The 18,601-nt window shown below is 50.3% G+C and overlaps 1 protein-coding gene across 8 annotated transcripts in view; it reads left to right on the forward strand.

The window, feature by feature from the left end:
• Positions 1-4,134, forward strand: part of Lrrc20 (leucine rich repeat containing 20) — a 101,384-nt gene extending 97,250 nt beyond the window's left edge. For 6 of the 8 annotated variants that reach the window (XM_058577992.1, XM_058577987.1, XM_058577986.1 and 3 more), the window contains 2 exons: positions 1,781-1,860; positions 2,311-4,134. In XM_058577992.1, coding sequence (XP_058433975.1) covers positions 1,781-1,860; positions 2,311-2,565 — 335 coding nt within the window. In that variant the 3' untranslated portion in view covers positions 2,566-4,134. Of the gene's footprint in view, positions 1-1,780 lie in introns of all 8 variants that reach the window. The other 2 variants (XM_058577991.1, XM_046419806.2) reach the window with 2 other exon arrangements.
• The last annotated feature ends 14,467 nt before the right edge of the window (positions 4,135-18,601 follow it).

Here is an 18,601-nt window from a genome sequence, read left to right on the forward strand (position 1 = left end):
TTAGTTGTAGAGGGACACACGATATCTTTGTTTATTAACTTATTTTTCATGCGGTGCTGAGGATGATCCCAGTGCCTCACACATGCTAGGCAAGCGCTCTGCCCCTGAGCCCCAGCCCCAGCCCCCCTTTTTATTTATTTATTAATTTTTAGTTCTCGGCGGACACAACATCTTTGTTTGTATGTGGTGCTGAGGATCGAACCCGGGCCGCAGGCATGCCAGGCGAGCGCGCTACCGCTTGAGCCACATCCCCAGCACCCCCTTTTTGTTTTTTATCTTGAGACAAGGTTTTGCTAAGTTGCTGATGGACTTGCTAAGATGCAAGAGACTAGCCCCTGAATTTGAGATCCTCTTGCCTCAGCCTCCAAATGACTGGGATTACTGGCATGCACCACTGCGCCCTGCTAAGATGTAATTCACATGCTATACATTTCACACATTTGAATTGTACAATTCAGTGGGCATAGCATAGCACAGTGTTAATTTTTAAAATTTTGACACTATAAAGAACAAAGTTTGCCATTTTCTTAAAAAAATATTTTTTTAGTTGTCAATAGATCTTTATTTATGTGTGGTGCTGAGAATCAAACCCTGTGCTTCACACATGCTAGGCAAGCGCTCTACCACTGAGCTATGACCCCAGCCCCAAATTTGCCATTTTACATTTTTAAGCCTGTCACTCAGTGGCATTAATTACCTTGATGGTGCCATGTACTTATTATCACTGTCCATTTCCAAACTGTTTCTGTCACCTTAACAGAAATTGTAACCACTCCCCATTGCTCCTTCTCCCGACCACTGGTCACCTTGACTGTACTTTCTGAGTTCATGAGTTGGACTATTCTAGATTCCTTATAAATGGATTCACACAGTATTTGCCCTTCTGCACTTGTCTTCTTTCATTAGCATGTCAGACCCGCTGACAATCTGTAATTCCTGGTACAGCAGAGATGCTTAAGAAAGACACATGCACACACACGCATTCAGTAGAAAATGAGCACCGTCTGTACTTTTTTCTCTCCTTCTTTTATACAGCATTGTTAATTAAAACACGGGGAAAGAAAAAACATCCTTTCGGCAGCTTAATCCTTACAAGCATGGATAAACATTCTCAGGAAAACTTTGTATATGGTCACAGTGGTCCATGTTTCTTATCAATTAACTTGTGGTTAGTTATTCCCAGGCAAACACACACACACACACACACACACAAAATTTTACACTTGGCAGATCATTCTTTTATCTTCTTAAGACAGCAACAAGGACACAGTTCGAAGAGTTCATACTTTCTCACAGAACTCCTTGTTTTGCTAAGCACAGCAAAACTTAACACTTTGTGTGCGTGAGCACACATTAGCACAACATTTTCAAGTTTCATCCTTGATAAAACATGTATCAGAATTTTCCCCTTTTTATGGTTGAGTATATTCCATTACGTGCACATACCACATTTTTGTTTCTCCATGAGGCTGTTGTGGATTGTGCTGCTATGAACAGTCACGAAATAGCTTTCGAGGACCCTGTCTTTAACTCTTTCAGTTCCACCTAGAAGTCAGATTGCTGGTTTATGTAGCAATCCTATGTTTAACCTTTGAGAAAGCCAGTTCTTATTTGGAAGGATGCTTCCCTCCATGGCCCTCGGGCACCAGGTGCTGAGCCCCAAGGGCAAGGGGCAGGGAGAGCCGCCCTTCACCGCCATGTGGTCCAAGTCTTGCTGCTGCACTGTCCTCTGCCCTGCCTACCTGCCCCCACCCCCTCTGACCTGTCCCTTTCTCCCCAGCAGATGTGCCCGTGGAGAAGCTGGCCGCCATGCCCGCCCTACGCAGCATCAACCTCCGCTCCAACCCTCTGAATGCCGAGGTGCGCGTGATCGCCCCACCACTCATCAAGTTTGATATGCTCATGTCTCCAGAGGGTGCACGGGCCCCTCCACCTTAGACCACCCTCCTCATTACCATCCCAGGGACAGAGGCCATTGGCCTGTCACCTGAAAGGAGGGAGGCCCATGGGAGGCTAAGCTGGGGGGCTGAGGGTGGGTAGGCCAAACAGAGTGTGGCGGGAGTAGGGTGCAGCGAGTCCAGGATAGCTAGTTTAGAGCAGTAGAGGCCCTGGAGCATTGAGAAGGAGGAGGCTGAGTGGGGGCTGGAGCCTGGATAGTGGGCACACAGCTGCTGTGCAAACTTGGGCAGATCCCCTACCCTCTCTGAGCCTTGTTGCTTGGGAGGAGGGATCCTGGCAGAGGGCTTTGGCCTCCTTTAGAATCCTTGGAGGTTTTAGCTTCAAATCACCAGGCACCCTCTGAGCCCACAGATGAGTGCAGCTGAGCATCTTCTGGGCCTCCGTGGGCTGGAGGCCTTGTTTCTAGTGCTGAGAGCCAATGGCTTCCCTGAGAGGAGTGGAAGACAACCCTCCACCTGCTGCTTCCTGAGAACTGAGGATGAAGCCTTTCGCCATGCCCCTCCTTCACCACCTGGCTCCCTGGGCCGGCAGGAGCCTGAGCGGGAGACCCGAGAAGGCCGTGGCCTCGAACAGGGCAAGACGTTCTGCAGACGCCATGCACCCTGAGGATGGACCCTGGGGAGAAATCAGGGCAGCTCTGTCCTTCCTTTTGATGAAGACTGAGTGGGTAGGAAGTTCTGAGCACTCCACACCTCCCCGGGGAAGGACTGTCCAGCTGTGCCTGGTCCTCACCCCTGAGCTGCAGGAGAGGTGGCCCAGGGACAACAATGCCATTTGTGTCTGTGGCTATGGTCCGAGTAATTAGCTGCCCCCCCCCACGGTCTCTCTCCCTTGTCATGGCCCCTTGGGGGCAGAAGACACTGCGGATCGTTGGCTCCAGAGCTACCACCCTGCTGACCTAGCCATTGTGAGGTCCTCACCTGGAGTCTAGGGTTTGGCCAGGGAGTATGGTGACCAGCCATCCTGGCTTGTCAGGGACTGAAGGTTTCCTGGGATGTGGGGCTTTCAGTGATAAAACTGGGGCAAGTCGAGATGGCAGGCCCCCCACCTGGCTCTTGCTTTCTGGTAAACAGTGCTTTGGAGAACCCCGACTTTCTGATGCCCCAGGTGACTACATCTCACTTTCTCATGGGAGGAACAAGGGCTTCCCCAGAGCCCACCTGCTCTGCACCTAGGTGTGGATCTGTGCAGACCCCTGAGGCCTTGGGCAGAGCTGGGCCACTTACCACACCTACAGTCCGGCTCTCCAGAGGTCTGACCACCAGTCAGAGCAGTAGCCTGTCTCAGAGGCGCCCCATGTGCTTCCCCCTTCCAGGTCTCCTATGTCTTGGCAAGGAGCTGACATTGTTGGTCACTGAATACTTAGTGTCCCAAGAGAGAGACCTTGTCCATTCTGCTCATATCTCAAGGCCTTCCTGTCCTTCTGAAAGAGGGTTTCCAGGGCTGCTGAGTTCAGCTGTGGACACTGGGCAGGTGGGGGCTACAGTGCAGTCCGGGCTGGGCTGCCCCCCACCACCCGTGCTCTGGAGCCGGGTCTCTCCTGGTGGAAGAGGCCATCTCGTGGCCAGAGCCTTGCACCCCGAAGCATGATCTGAGGGCCAGCAACGGCTGCATCACCTGGGAGCTTGTTTGCAACGCAGGATCCTGGGCCCACCGCAGTCTTCCTGCAGCAGAATCCGCATTTTAATAAGATTCCCAGCTGATTCCTACAAGTATGTTATAGTTTGAGAAATGAGGGCCTAGGGGTGACCCTGGGCATGTCCTCGGGTTGGAGGGCAAAGGCTTTCTCGGTTCTCCCCTGCCACCCCCAGGGATGTGAGTCTGGGCTCAGCCTCCTTCCAACCCAGCCCTGGGAGACCCGTAGCCTCTTGGATCTCTCCAGAGTCTGCATGACACTCCCTTTGAAGGGGGTGATCGCATCACCAGGAGATGAGGGTTGGGTGTGCGTGGCCATCTGGATCCTACCTCTGGTTCACCCCTGCATGCCAGGCGGCCTGCTCCAGGTCCTATCCCTGGCCCTGTGATAGGCTGCTTCTGGAAGTTCCTTCTACTCTGCTTAGACAGCAGGCCCTTGCCTCTCTGGGAAAGCGTGGGCAGTCGGAGGAGCTCCCAAATCCAGGCTCACAGTGTGAGCGAGCCCTTAGCTTCAGTCTGCAATAAAGAATGTGTTGGTTCCCTCTGCCTCCAGGTGGTGTTTGATTGGTTCTCCTCACACAGACCACCAGGAGCCCAATGTCACCAGCCCACATGCCAAGAGGGGCTGTTCCTCTGGTGAAAACACAAGGGAAAGGAAGCTCGATGGGGGCACTCAGAATAGCCCCGTGTGGGTGGAGGCACAGTCAAGCGGAGTGGATGCCTCGCCTGAGGAAGGATGAAGGGACCTACTCTCCCCATGACGCCCTTAGTGGTGCCAAACATTTTGTCCATAGTAACTCATTCCTCTGGTCCATGGTTCTCAAAGAAGGGTCTCTGGGGAGGCAGCAGGAGCTCACAAAGGAGCTATTTAGAAATAGAAATCCTCAGGCCAGGTTCGGGGGTGCAGGCCTGTAATCCCAGTGACTAGGGAGGCTGGGGAAGGAGGATCACAGGTTGGAGACTGTAATGAAACCGTTTCATAAAAGAGGAGGGTGGGGCAGACTGGGGATGTAGCTTAGCACCCCAGGTTCAATCCCTAGTACAACAACTAATTTAAAAATATATATATATATATATTTTTTTGTTATAGATGGACACAATATCTTTGTTTTTTTATTTTATGTGGTGCTAAGGATGGAACCCAGGGCCTTGCACCCTGCAAGGCAAGCGCTCTACCACTGAGCTACAGCCCCAGCCCCCAAAAAATAATTTTTAAAAGAAGAAAGGAATACAAATGTGCAGCCCCACCCCAGGCCTGTAGTCAGAAACACAGGGGTGGGGTATTGGAGGGTTAAGCACCCTGTTTGAACAAGCCCCCAGGTGGTTCTGATGTAGTCAGTTAGAGAACCATTGTTCTAGGGCTCAAGGCTTTGAGTCAGGGGGTTTTGTTAGTATTTTTGTCTTTTTGTTTTGTTTTGTTTTGGGTATTGGGGTTTGAACCCACAGATGCTTTACCATTGAGCCACATCCCTAGCCCTTTTCATTTTTTTTTATTTTGAGACAGGGTCTTGCTAAGTGACTAAGGGTCTTGCTACGTTGCTGAAGCTGGCCTCGAACTTGTGATCCTCCTGCCTCAGCCTCCTGAGTTGCTGGAATTATAAGCATGTGACACTGTGCCCAGCCAGGTTTTGTGTTTTAAATCTGAGACCAACTTGAGTCTGCCTTGAATTTGAGGCTAGACAAGTACCAGGCAGAGTCTGGTGCATTGCAGATGGTAACTCATCTGGTTCCTGTAACAGTCCCGCCAGCTTTGTAATCTGGACAAATCCCTTTGCCTCAGGCCTTGTTCCCCATCTATAAAATGAAATGGCTGCCCTAGGACATCCCCAAGGATCTCGTGGCCACTTTTTGGCCGCTGTTTGTTAGATTCTGAAGGCCTTGCTATCATTTACAACTGTCCCCTGTGGATTAGCCCTTCTCTACCCCAAAGATCAAAGAGAGGACTCCTACGTGCTGTTTCCTGTCCAATCCTGGTTCACAAAGATCGCTGGGTCAAGCTCTCCATCTAACAGGGCTAGTCCTGCTGTCCTCTCCCTGCCTTAGGATAATTTCCAATGGCATAGTTTTTCCCAGGGTGTCCAAGTGGGGATGAGACTTCAGAGTCTGGTTCTAGACAGGCCTTTCCACACAGGGAGGAAACCTGGATTGGGATTGGCTAAACATGACATGGCTTAGGGTGAGTGGACACGGCAAGGGGGGATTTGGAGGCTGAGAGCTGGAAGAGTCTTGAGGAATAAACTCTCTTTTGGTGCTGTTGAGAATTCAGCAACTTGGTGTTCCTTTAAAATGACTCTTTCAGAAAGCTCTGGGAACAAACAAAGTTATTTACCACTTTCACTTCCCTTGCAAGAGTTTCCTGGAAGAGTGCACTTAGGTTGAAAAAGATGGTGGAATAATGAAGTTAATGTGGACAGAAAGCTGTGTGGGGCCAAAGGAGATTGTGAGTTTCCCCAAAATACCATGCTGGACACTGGAACCAGGATTTGAAACTGCCCTACCTGAAATGTGCCTGTCCCTTCTCAGAAAGCTAGCCAAGGGGCGGGGTGCACTTCTTGGAGGGTGAGTTGGCAGCCGTCCCAGAGAACCTCAGCAGGGTTCTGGGAGAGTTGCCAACACCAGGAAGGGCAGCCTGGGAGAAGAGCGGGGCTGTGGGCTGCTGGGCAGGAAAACCCTCCAGCCCACAAGTAGCCAGACTGTGCTCCGACTGGTGTCTTAGGGCCTGGCAGCCTGGCCCCACCCAACCCTGGGAGAGGAGAGCCCTCATGGAGGGCCTAGTGTTTCCTGGCCTAGGCAGACACTTGTATCTCGCTCACTTACTTTTAGCAACGCCCATCTTGATGGCTACAGTATAGACTAGGAGCCAGGCTGAGGGGCTTGGCAAGGCACCAGGAAGCAGCAGAGCTCTGGCTGGGTTAGACTCCATGGCTTCGCTGCTGCAAGTCCAGGGCCTTTGCCGTGAGCCCAGCCTCTGAGAGCCCGACCAGAATAGAATAAGTGACTGATCGTTTTCTCCAGCTGACACCCTCTTTCTTCTATTGTGGGTCTGTGATTAGGTCTCTGAGCCTCTCCTAACCTACTCTATAAATGGGTGCTAACAGTGCCTCATGCCTAATGCCAGCACCTCCTGCCAGTTAACCAGCACATACGGAAGGTAAGGACGTCAACTGCCCGCCTACTTCACACATGGACAGCCTCCTTCACAGCCACTCACACCTGCCCTCGGTGGGCACAGCCTTCAGCATCTGCCAAGAGCCTCGCCCCTCTCGTGGCCATGCAGAGCTGATGCTGCATCGCCCTGGGGGCTGAGGGGAGATTTAAACCCACAGGGAATAAGAGATTACAGTTGTCCACTTGTCCCATCCTCATAGCTACGCAGCAGCCCACGTTGGACCTCCCAGGACAATGGATGAGGCCAGGTGCATGAGTCATCCAAACTCAAATCAGCAGAGGCAGCTGCACACCTTATTCACTTCCTGTAGATGGAAAGCACCTAAGTTAAGGTTCCTTCCAGGATGGGCTTGTGAGTCTGCCTCAGTGTTCAGCTCGGGGGTTGTCATTCACAATGCCATCTCCAAAATGGGCACCATTTACAAGAACAGACCCCCTGAAGCTGTGCAAGGGGTAGTACTGCCTCTGGATCATTTATTTATAAGAGGATTGATCAGCTGCAGGCAGATTCCCAAGCTACCTCTGCCCTCAGTAAACAGCTGCATCGCCCTGGGGGCTGAGGTAGGCACCGGGAAGGAGCAGAGCTCTGGCTGGGTTAGACTCCATGGCTTTGCTGCTGCAAGGCCCATACCTCTGCACCTTCACAAAGTATGCAGAGGATCATTCCAGATCATCTGCTGCAAGTCCCAAATGACTCTCCTTCAATGCCGAAGCATCACAATGGTTTTCCAGGATTGCTGTTACCTACCCCCTGTTGCCCCTCTGGTTTCTTTCCCTGCATGCAAAATACACCAGCTCCCAGCCAGTTCCCTGACATCCCAGGAGCACTCATGTCTCAGGGGCTGTGCGTTAAATTCCTTGCCCACAGTCCCATGGCCGACTCCCTTATTCTCTTCAAGTTTTGCTCAAATTAAGACCTACCATAGCCACCCTCCATTCCATCCCCAGCACCTCTCCATCTCCCTTAACTGCTCACCTCTGTCTTCACCCATAGTGCTTATTATCTAATAGACTCCATACTTAATTTTTTCTGTGGCTTCGTGTCTGTTTAATCTTTGTCTTGGTCTCTGCTGTGTCTCCAATTCTTGAGCAATGTGACACATAGTAGGTACACAATGTCTACTTACTGGTTGGCTGAATGAATGCAATGCCACTGGTGTTTGAAGACCTCTGCTTCGGAGAGAATTGCTATCTGATGGGAACTATCAGCTCAAGTTCTGATCCCACATTAAATACCTGAACTTTCCACCAAGGGCAAAAAACTAGGGGAAAAATCCTCCTCACTTTGGTCTTCCCAGGTCCTTGCAAGTCATGGCTTTTCCTGAGTGGCCAGGATCCAGTAGGTATGGCCTGAGAGAGGACAGGCAGTCCCCAACCCTGCCCTCTGGCCTTGTAGCCTGAAACCCCACCATTATGAGGTTGTCAGGCATTGCCCTCTCCCTGTGATCTCATCTCGGCCCCTGTCAAGATTGTCACAAGGATTCTAGAGACAAGGTTAAGAGGCTGGACCAGGGGCTGGAGCTGTGGCTCAGTAGTAGAGCATATGCCTGGTACATGTGAAGCACTGGGTTTGATCCTCAGCACCACATAAAAATAAGTAAATTAAATAAAGTTATGGTGTCCATATACAACTAAAAAATTAAAAAAAAAAAAAGAGTTTGGTCCAGACCCTTGCTACTCAAAGTGGTCCTTAGACCATCAGCATCAATAGCATCTGGGGGTATGTTTGAGATGGAGAATCTTGGCTGGGAGTGCAGCTCAATGGTAGAGTGGACACTGAGCAAGCAGGGCAGGGGGCCCTGAATTCAGTCCCTAGTACCAATAAAAAAGAAAAAAATAGAATCTAAGAATCTGTCCTTTAACAAGACCTACATATTATTAATGGACATGAACGTCCTACTAGGCACAGTCAACTTTGGGCTTATTGTTTCTACTGGACACAAATCACAAGTTGACATGAAACTTCACAGAGTCTGTGCCCTTAATTAATCGTAACAAACGAAATTGCAACGGTACGTTGTCACGGGTAGGCCTTTTAAACGGTGCTTCCTGCATGCTGTCACCATCTGGGCCTCTTTTTCTAGGTTTGGGGAAACATATGACAACAGATTTCCCCAGGAGGGTGGCTTTTGAGTGTTAACATTCCTAGGACCAAGTTGATCAGCTGCTCAGTGTTTCTGTTAGAGAAAGGACTGGAGACACCCAAAGGTTGATGGGAAGGGAAAGAACCAGAAGTACAAGAAGGGTCAGAAGAGGTGGAAAGCCGCCAACACAAAAATACCCACTAGCAGGACATGGTGTGTCTGTGCTTGGGCTAAGTGCTCTCCTGTGACAAGCTCATTTCATCCCCACAGTGAAGGGTAGGTCCCTGCCATTTTTTGTTTCCTTTGCACAGATGAAGAGACAGTCTTAGAGAAGGTAGAGGGCCCGGCTACAGTCAGATATTAGCGGGGTGGCAATCTGCCCTTTAACAAGGGACATAAACGTTGAGTTCATAGCACCTCCAAGAGCAGAGACCCCTCTCACTGCAGGGTGCCCCATCCCAGCATTCTTCCTGGTCACAGGCCCTCACTGGGTGTTGACTGAATGTCAAGCCCAAGACTGCTTGGACCACAGTCCTGGTCTCTCAGAATCAGTGTGCTAGGCCCAGGCAGGGGCTTACAGAAGGCCCCACCTAAGCTGGAGGAGGTCATTGAGCTGTGACCGGCCATCCCAGAGAGCTGCTACCTTGTCCCTAGGGGCTCCTCTATCACCCCCTAGAGATGTGTATTTCCTGACACAGTGGCCTGGGTCTTTCTAGTGCCCATCCAAGAAGCTCTGTAACCAACCAGAGTGTGAACCCCAGCCGAGAGGTGGGCTTCCTCAGGCATCCCCCAGTCCTCCAGGGTCTCTCCCTCCCCTCCTCAGGAAGACTCCTTACAGCTGAACTCTTCAGAGGATGAGGCAGACTGAGAGAGCACTCTTCCCACCGAGTTCCTGAGGGAGTATTCCAGAACGTTCCAGAGGGAAATGGAGTGACTTGCCCAAGCACGCTGGGAGTTGATGGTAGAGCCCAGACGATGGTCCAGGTTTCCTGGCTCCCTGCCCCGGGCCTTTCTCTGGCTCTCCCTGGTTCCAGGCGTTTGGGAGCTCCCTACTTGGCATTCTTGGCCTCTCCTCCATGGCTACTGCCCCCCCTGGCTGTGCCATGGAAGTGAGTCAGCCATTAGTGCCCTTGTCATTTAAAAATGCAGATAATGACTCTAACCTACTTTCTCGAGGTCAGCTCACTAGTACGCGTTTTAAGACATTTTGAAGGAAATGCTTCTCAGAGCCTCCTTCAGAAGAGTGATGGGTAGGTACCTCGTTGCTCCCAGGAAAGGGACCCAACTCCTGTCTGGGCTGCAATAAAGAGATGCTGTGGGCAGTGTGCTGTGAATCTGATTCCCAGAGACTACCACCCCAAGACCCCTTTCCCCTTCCCCAGGGATTCTAAGCCATTTCCAAGTGGCGGCTACCCCAATAGCTTTCCTTACCCCAAAGACCTGTGTGCACTTCCAGCCAGAGTAGGAGGAGGCTGAGTCTCCCACGGGAGATGCCTGGCATCCCCACCACAGGGGAGCTATCCCACAGGGCACTCTTTGGCTTCATGCCAACCCTTATTCTGGCCACCTACCAACTTTCTCAGGTACCTCAGAACACGCCTCCAGCTCTCCTCAGAGAAGAGCGTGGGGCCGGCACAGGCCTATACATTCAGTCAACACCAGGAAGAATGCTGGGATGGGGCACACTGCAGTGAGAGAGGTCTCTGCTCTTGGAGGTGCTATGAACTCTGTTAGGTGCAGGACAAGGTGAGTAAGTTGTCTGCAGGGCATGCCAAACAAAATTAGCTGCAGGGTGACCTGGTCACTGAAACCCTCTGTCTGGCTCTTTATCACCTGTTTGCTTCAAGCCCAAACGCCCAAGCCCCCGCTCAAGGCTGAGCGCTTCTCCCCCCTGCTCAAGGCCGAACACGTTACCCCCCTTGTGCCAACAAGGCCGCTTGCAGACCCAGAGACCTCATTAGATTTGGGCTATAAAAACTCCCTCCTGCCGGGCCCCTCTCTCTCTTGCTTTATCTATCTCTTTTGCTCTCTCTTGCCTTCTCTCTCTCTCTCTTGCACGCGCTTCCTCTCTCTCTCTCTCTCTCTCTCTCTCTCTCTCTCTCTCTCTCTCTCTCTTTCTTTTCTCCTCTGTTGCACTGCTGCAATAAAGATCTCTTGGTTACTCTGAGTGTTGTGGTCACTTTCCTTTCAAACTCAATGTTTATGTCCTTCCAAAGTTGATAGTTGAAGTCCTACCTACCCTCCATGTGACTGTATTTGGCGATAGGGCCTGAAGGAAGTAATGAAGGATAAATGAGGTTTTAAGGGTGGGGGCCTTGATTCCCTGGGATTAGCATCCTTATAAAAGATACCAGAAAGTGTCTCCCTCATGCACACACAGCAAGGACAGGCCACGGGAGGACACAGCAACAGACAGTATCTGCAAATCAGGATAAGAGCCCTTGTCAGAAAAGGGCTTTATCTTGGACTCACCATCTTCCAGAACTGTATGGAATACATTTCAATTAAGAAGCCACCCAGCCTGGGCTATTTGTTATAGCAGCCGCATGAGAGGAATACAAAGGGAGAAGGCCCTCCACTAGCTGGGAGGCAGGCGCAGGAAGAGGAATGACTACTGCATCATTGCAGGCAGCTGTTCTCGTGCCCTGCCACACACTGGAAGCAACTGGAGATCTGCACACCCTTTCTGAACTGGACCCCACCCCGGAATTGTAGGTTGAATTGTGCCAGGCTGTGACTTGAGCATGGGGAATGTGAGTGTTAAAATCTCCCTGATGAGGGGCCGGGTTGTGGCTCACTGGTAGGGCGCTTGCCTGGTATATATATAAATCTCCCTGATGATTCTAAAGTGCAGCAAAGTCTGGGAACCACCAGCCTAAGAGCTATTCCAAAAACATGGGAGCAGAGAGAAGAACATGGGAGAGGGGACAAATGGATGGGCAGGTGAGAGGAGTGGACAGGAGTACTCAGGCAGAGGGCACAAGAAAAGACAGGACAGAGAGATGCTCATGGAGGAGTCTGTGTCTGGTGATGGAGGGGGAAGCAGTAGGATTTGCAGGTGCACAGGGCCTGGTCCTGAGTGGCTTGGGTGGCGTGTGGAGGAGGTCAGGGTTAAAGCAGGAAACGCCTGGAAGCCCACAGAGGACCGTAAGCAGGGGAGGGACACAACGACATTTGGGAAGATTCCTGGGGATGGTATGGTGCACAGGCCACAGGAAAGGCCAACCTTCATTCACTCACTCTTTCTTCATGTCTCCCACACTTGACCATGAGCTCTATGAGGGCAGGGCCCTCGTGGAAGGGAAGAAGCCAAGAAATGTCCTGCTAGTGATTCTCTCCCTTGCCCACACATTAGAACCATCTGGGGAAATTTGAAAGCTCACAAACACACAAGCCCTATTCACAGGGATACAATTTGATTGGTCTGAACCCATTGTCAAGTGAGATTCGATTTGTCTACACAAGAGTCTCAGCACTGGTAATTTTTTTTTAAAGATGTTTATTTATTTTTTTTTAGTTGTAGTTGCACACAATAACTTTATTTATATGTGGTACTGAGGATCAAACCCAGGGCCTCGCACTGCTAGGCGAGCGCTCTACCACTGAGCCATAGCCACAGCCCCCGCACTGGTAATTTTGTTTTTTTAAACTGGCCTTATGTGATTCTAATGTATGAGCCAGGTTTGGGAACCACAGGTCTCTAGAGATGAAAGAAGTTTTGAAAGGGAACAGACTCCTGACCCCTAATTAGAGAAAGGAGTGGACCATTCACTTTATTTCATCTGCCTAGAACCTGGGATCTTCATTCACATGAGAAAAATCTATTGGTGGCATCTGCTGGGTGCCTGACAAGGACTTGAGATGGAGGGAGGGTGATGATGGACAATTATAGAGACATTTGCTGAGCATCTACTGAGCGCTGGGCAGAAATTTTTACAATGTCACATTTACTCTCCTCAAAACCATCTTTAAAATGCAGAAACCGAGACTCAGGTACAGGTGAGACACTTGCCCAGGGGTAAACATCTGGCAAGTGTTTAATTGTTTAATTGGGCTGATTAATTCCAAAGCCATGGGTCATATCTAGACATCCCTATTGTCCTGGGAGTGATCAGAGCAGATGGAGCTCCAGCCATCTCCCCTCTGAGGTCCTCCTTGTATCCACAGTTACCTCTGGTGCATCACCTTCTCAGGAGGACCCAGGATCCTGGACACCAGAGTAGATGGCTGGGCCAGGCTGAAAGGGGCACGGACGAAGAAGAGTGGAGCGAGGCTGGGATGCGCGGGACTGAGAGGGAGTTATTGGGCATGGTTGCCAGGGCTGCAGTAGGCAGTGTGTCCCGTACTTTGGAGTTGTGCTTGGTCCTTGCGGTGAGAGTTCCCTGGGGGAAGCGGGACCGGGGCGCCCTCACTCGGCCGGCACAGGTGTGCCGGGTGCCATGGCGACTGCGCCGCGCGAACCCCTCCCGCACGCCCCCCCCCCCGCCCCACTCTGGCCCCACTTGCGTCTGGCCCGGGAGGCGTGGGGCGGCAGGCGGCAGAGTCCAGCGGACAGCAGCGCAGCGCTGCGCGGGAGCGTCAGCTCCGGCCCCAGGGGAGCGAGACGCGGGCACCGGCCTGGGCCTGCGAGCGCCCCCTGCGCGCCTCCACCCGCCTCGGACCAGACCAGACCCGCGGAGCGCAGAGGCTGCGCGCAGGGCTGGACAACCGAGCCCCTGCAGAGACCCTCTGCCCCTGCCGGCTGCCTGGCTCCATCAGAGACTGTCCTGGAACAGGCAAGAGTGGGAAGCATGGAGGGTAAGTGACCCCGGGGCTGGAGGCGAGGGTGGGGAGGTGTATTGACTCAAGAGTAGGGGGCAAGGGAATGAGGGAGCTCATCACCTGTGGCTGTTCAGAACCAGACACTGTGACACTGTGTGACAGTGATAGAGAGGGAGAGAGAAAGATCTGGGGGTGCCTCTGTGTCCATGATGTGTATGCGTGTGTGAGAAAGAGATATCTGGGGGTGTCTCTGTGTTTATGGTGTGTGTGTGTGTGTGCGCGTGTGCGTGCTTGGGCACAATGTTCCATACCTGAGCAAAGGTTCATTTGAGACCAAGTGAGGACAGCTTGGCTATTGGCTTTAGGGAATTGTCACCAACTTTGCCTGTTGCAGGGTGGGGGTAGCAGGAGAGATGGCTTTCTAGAAGAGATTGCCTCCATGCAGAGAGAATTTCTCTCCCTGGGGGAAGGGAAGGTAAGGACCTAACCTCCAGACTTTAGGAGATAGTGGCCCAAGGCACAGGCAGCTGGCTCCAACTTATCAGGTGGGGTCTAGACCCCTCAGCCCATGTGGATGACGGGAACTGCATTTAGGCTGAGAAACTGGAGGACTGAGCACTGTCCACTAGCTTGCAGGGTGTCTCTGAGATGGTGCCTAAACCTTTCTGTGCCACCGGTGAGCCATCTGTTGCATGGAGGAACTTACATTCAGCTGGCTTCCCAGGTTGGCGGTGAGGATAAAATAAGACAAGATGTGTTGTACAAATTCATGCCAGTAAGAGAAGGCTCTGCAAGAGGAAGAAAATTCTGACATTCCAATAAGTAATTGGAAATGCTGCTGTCAAGAGTGAGAAGAGGGCTTTATGGAAGAGGCTGTAAGGCTGCACTTGTAGCTTTCCATTGAGCTAGGGTTTGAAAAGCACGCACCATAGATACAGGGATGGATTTGGAAGACCGGCAGGGTCTGTAAAGAATAATGTCAGCAAAGCAGTGAAGCCCCAGTGAACAGAAACCGGGGGAAATTGGAAAGGACAGAGCAAAGAGCTTTGCCAGTCTAAGCAAGGACAAGAAGGAATCTGCTCTGCTCAGGGCTTGGGGCTAAAGGGCAGGCAGAGTAGTGCTCAGGCCATTTTCCTTCACATTGGGAAATGAAGAGCATAAGGAGAAAACTGAAACCTAAGATCGGTGAATGATGGGAAGAGGGCCCTGAGCCACTTACAATAAGTTCACCCCTTAAAACCCAGAAACATGACATCCCAGAGAGCCAGAGGTGTTTGCAGATGTAATCATTGCCTTAGAGGAAATTACAGAGAATGAAAAAAGTGCCTGAAAACAGAAGACGGGCAAGTGCCTGATTTTCAAAAAAGAGGGAAAGATAATGTATTTTTAAAAACCTATAAAGCGCTAAGATTAATATTGACCTCTATTAAATTTCCAGAGGAAATGATTGGACACAGAGTGAACTAAGTGTTAGGAGACAATAAAGCAATCGAACATCTCAGAATTTTTTTCAAAGGGAGCCGCCCTGTATGCTTGCAAATACGTATGCCTCAGCATGTTCACCACAGTGCAAAATTGGAAGCCATTTAGATGCCTATAAATTAAATAAATTAAATAAAAGAGGAGGCACATCCACAATGGCTTACATTAAATGTGCTTCGGATTTTATTTATTGACATGGAAATATGTTCACTGCCCACTGGGAACAGATTATGTCATGTGAGTTTGTATGACATACAAATAATAAGAGTCCTAAAAAAGTAGGTTTTAGAACACATGTATGATCCCTTTTATGTGAAATTACACAGGCTTATTACTGGAGAGAATAATTTATATTGGAGAGAATAATTTATACTGAATATGAATTTACATGCAAAGAGATAGTTACTAACATCTGCATTTGGATGCTCCTGCTTCTAACAACAGACCCTTGGGCTGGGGCTGGGGGCTCAGTGGTAGGGCACTTGCCTAGCATGTGTGAAGCACTGGATTTGATCCTCAGCACCACATTTTAAAAAAATAGGTAAAATAAAGTTATTTTAAAAATATCCTAAGAAGAGAATGTGGCTATAGGGGGTTCCTTTGGGAGCTGATGTGGGGAAGCAGAAGTGAAGGAATGAAAAGAGTGAGAAAGGAAAGGAGAACATCAGGGGATAGGTGTATGAGGGCTGGGGATGAGCACTTACCTAGTGCATGGAAGCCCCTGGGTTCAATCCCAAGTACAGAAAAAATAAATAAATAAATAAATAAATAAATAAATAAATAAATAAATGGAGGAAAGAAAGAAATGGGTGCAGTCATGAACTAATTTTAGCCGTGGCAGTTGGGGCCTCCATCTTGCTAGGGACTCCCTGAGCAAAGTACAGAATGCACTGGTAATTTGCCCCACGTGAAATGAGATGTCACCTGCCATTAGTCCCTCCCTGTTGGTTGAGGGTCGCCCTGCTCCTACAGTTCTGCGTCATTCCTGTTTGTGGCTTTAGAAAAAGTAAAGCAGAGAGCCCCCAGGGTGCAGGCTTGATGGGATATTGGCAGAGCAAGGAAGTGTCCACCCCAGCTGAAATCTTTGGGCCAAGAAGAGGTGACACCAAGTATCACAAACGCAGCAGCCACCAAGGTTACCTCTGGGTTCGAGGTCTCAGGGGTGTTTCCTCTCTCTTTTATTGTGCTCAGCACTGTTTTATAACAAGCTCATCATTTTAAATAAAAAGGAAACAAAACCCAACATTTTCGGAGCTTGGGCTGTAACTCAGTGGTAGAGAGAGCACTTGTCTAGCATGCGTGAGACCTGGGTTCTATGCCCGGCACCAAAGAAAAAGAAAACAACTTCTTTTCAAAAAGAAAGATGATAATATAGTGCTCAATAGTAGCCTATATCAGAGATCACTAAGAACAAATTAGGCAAAACCTGCCAAGTCTCCTCTTTCAGACTGTGTTTCCGAGAGGTAAAAAGATGAATTACAGCAGTTTAACAGGATGCTGCAAAGATCTGTCAAGAAAACCCTGTGAACTGATAGACAAGGACGATGGAGGACTGACAATGGGGGTTTCATTAAAGGCTTGGTAGCAGTCCCTGGGTCCCTTAGAGGGAAAATAAGAGGTATGTTTTATCAAATCTGCAGCTAGGAGACGCAACTCCCCCAGTGCAACAGATTCAAGATGTAAGTTAGTCACGATATATTGGAATGCTGGGTTGAAAGCAAGGAAATGAACTATAAATGTACAAAACATACATGAAAATGTGGAGTCCTGAGTGTAGATCCATAAAGCCAATGGCATGCAGTTACCATGAGGGATCTCTGGCTTGTGCCCTTGAGAAAAATTTCTGAGGGAGGGGATCAAAATGAGTTGATGATGGCCTTGGGAGGCTGAGGCAGGAGGATCGCGACTTCAAAGCCAGCCTCAGCAACTTAGCAAAGCCCTGAGCAACTCAGTGAGACCCTGTCTCTAAATAAAATATAAAAGGGCTGGGGTGTGGCTCAGTGGTTAAGTGCCCCTGGGCTCAATCCCTGGTACCAATAAATAAATAAATAAATAAATAAATAAATAAATAAATAAATAAATAAATAAAAAGGTGGATGATGACAAGAGTCTGGGGCCCTTCTTTCTGGAGCTGGAGATCCTGGAATGTGAGGGTGGGAAGGTAAGCTTCAGGAAATGGTGCTGGGGACAGGGGCTCCCCCTTGTTCTGCGTAGCTCCAGGGAGCAGAACAAGAACTGGGGGTACAGTAAGACAATTCACGTCAACCCCAGGAAGATATTTCCATCACTCAGAGCTGGCCTAGAAGCTGTCTCCTCACCAACTCTCATTATCCAGTGTGAAAGAGGTCTGATGACTGAGTGGGGAGAGGGGAAACTCTGGGGTGGCTGTACCAGAAGTGTGGCCTAGACGGATGCCTGAGGGCCCAGAAGCCTTCTCCCAATGCTTGGAGACAGACACTGCAGTTTGCTGAGGTCCCCGAAGAGTAGCTGGGGCCAGTGAGTCTGCCACCCACCTCCACCTTCTCTGCTGGCCCCTGACTGTGGTGTATGCAATGGGGTAAGGCAGCAGGACAGCAAATCAGATCCGCTCCCCAGTCCCATCCCATCCTGACCCCAATGTAGTGGCTTCCTAGGAGATCCTGGTGGCCCCCACAGCTGCCTACCCAACCTGGGAGCTCTGCGTCTGAGAGATGTATACCCACCCACACTGGCCCCAGGCCATACCTGCAGGGAGGCAGACCATGCATGGGAAGGGGGCCCCTGGAGAGAGGAGCAAGCCAGCTGGTCTCCCTCCAGCTGAGCACACAGTAGCATCTTGGAGGTCCAGGTGACATCTGCTTGTCCACATCCCTTGGAAATGCTGCTACTGGAGTTACTGTGCCCTCCCCTTTTCCACAAAGCACTTGATCACCCTGGAGCTGACTATCAAGTCTGGGAGGTGGGCATGGAGACAGCACTGACCCTCTTTAGCAGATGATAAAACAGAGGCCCAGCACATACAGCTTGCCTTGCTCTGCTGACTCTTTCTGCTCAAATGACCCAGATTCTGGAGACACTGCAGGACCACAGCCTCCACAGAGTCCATCCATGCAGCTCTGTCCTAAAGACCTGCACCTTCCTGTCTGGCTGGGTGTGAGGAATCGCATCGTCTGCAGCTGGGGAAGCAGAGGCCGGGTGTGTGTAGTTTGGTTTCTCACTGGGGCCATGGGCTATGGGATGACCATGTCCTGCTTCTAGCAGTGAGTTGAGGAGATGTTGAGTATTTCAGCTCAATCATTGAATCATCGTGTGGCTCATTCAACTGACTCCAGGCACTTACAACCAGGACAGGCCCGTGTAAACGGCTGCTCATCCCTGATTTTATACGTGAGGAAACTGAGGCACAATAACTGGAACTTAAAATATGGCTCATTTGGACCAGTTCTGCTTAAGATACAAACATAAGAGACAGAAATTCAGTCTCCTCAAAAGCTTTTTGCTGCTCTCTCATTAATAACTGAAATTGCATCAAG

This window comes from Marmota monax, unplaced genomic scaffold (genome assembly GCF_021218885.2).
Source record: "Marmota monax isolate L192 unplaced genomic scaffold, Marmota_monax_Labrador192_F-V1.1 WCK01_AAM20220418_F8-fsc00019, whole genome shotgun sequence".
Classification (NCBI taxonomy): Eukaryota; Metazoa; Chordata; class Mammalia; order Rodentia; family Sciuridae; genus Marmota; species Marmota monax.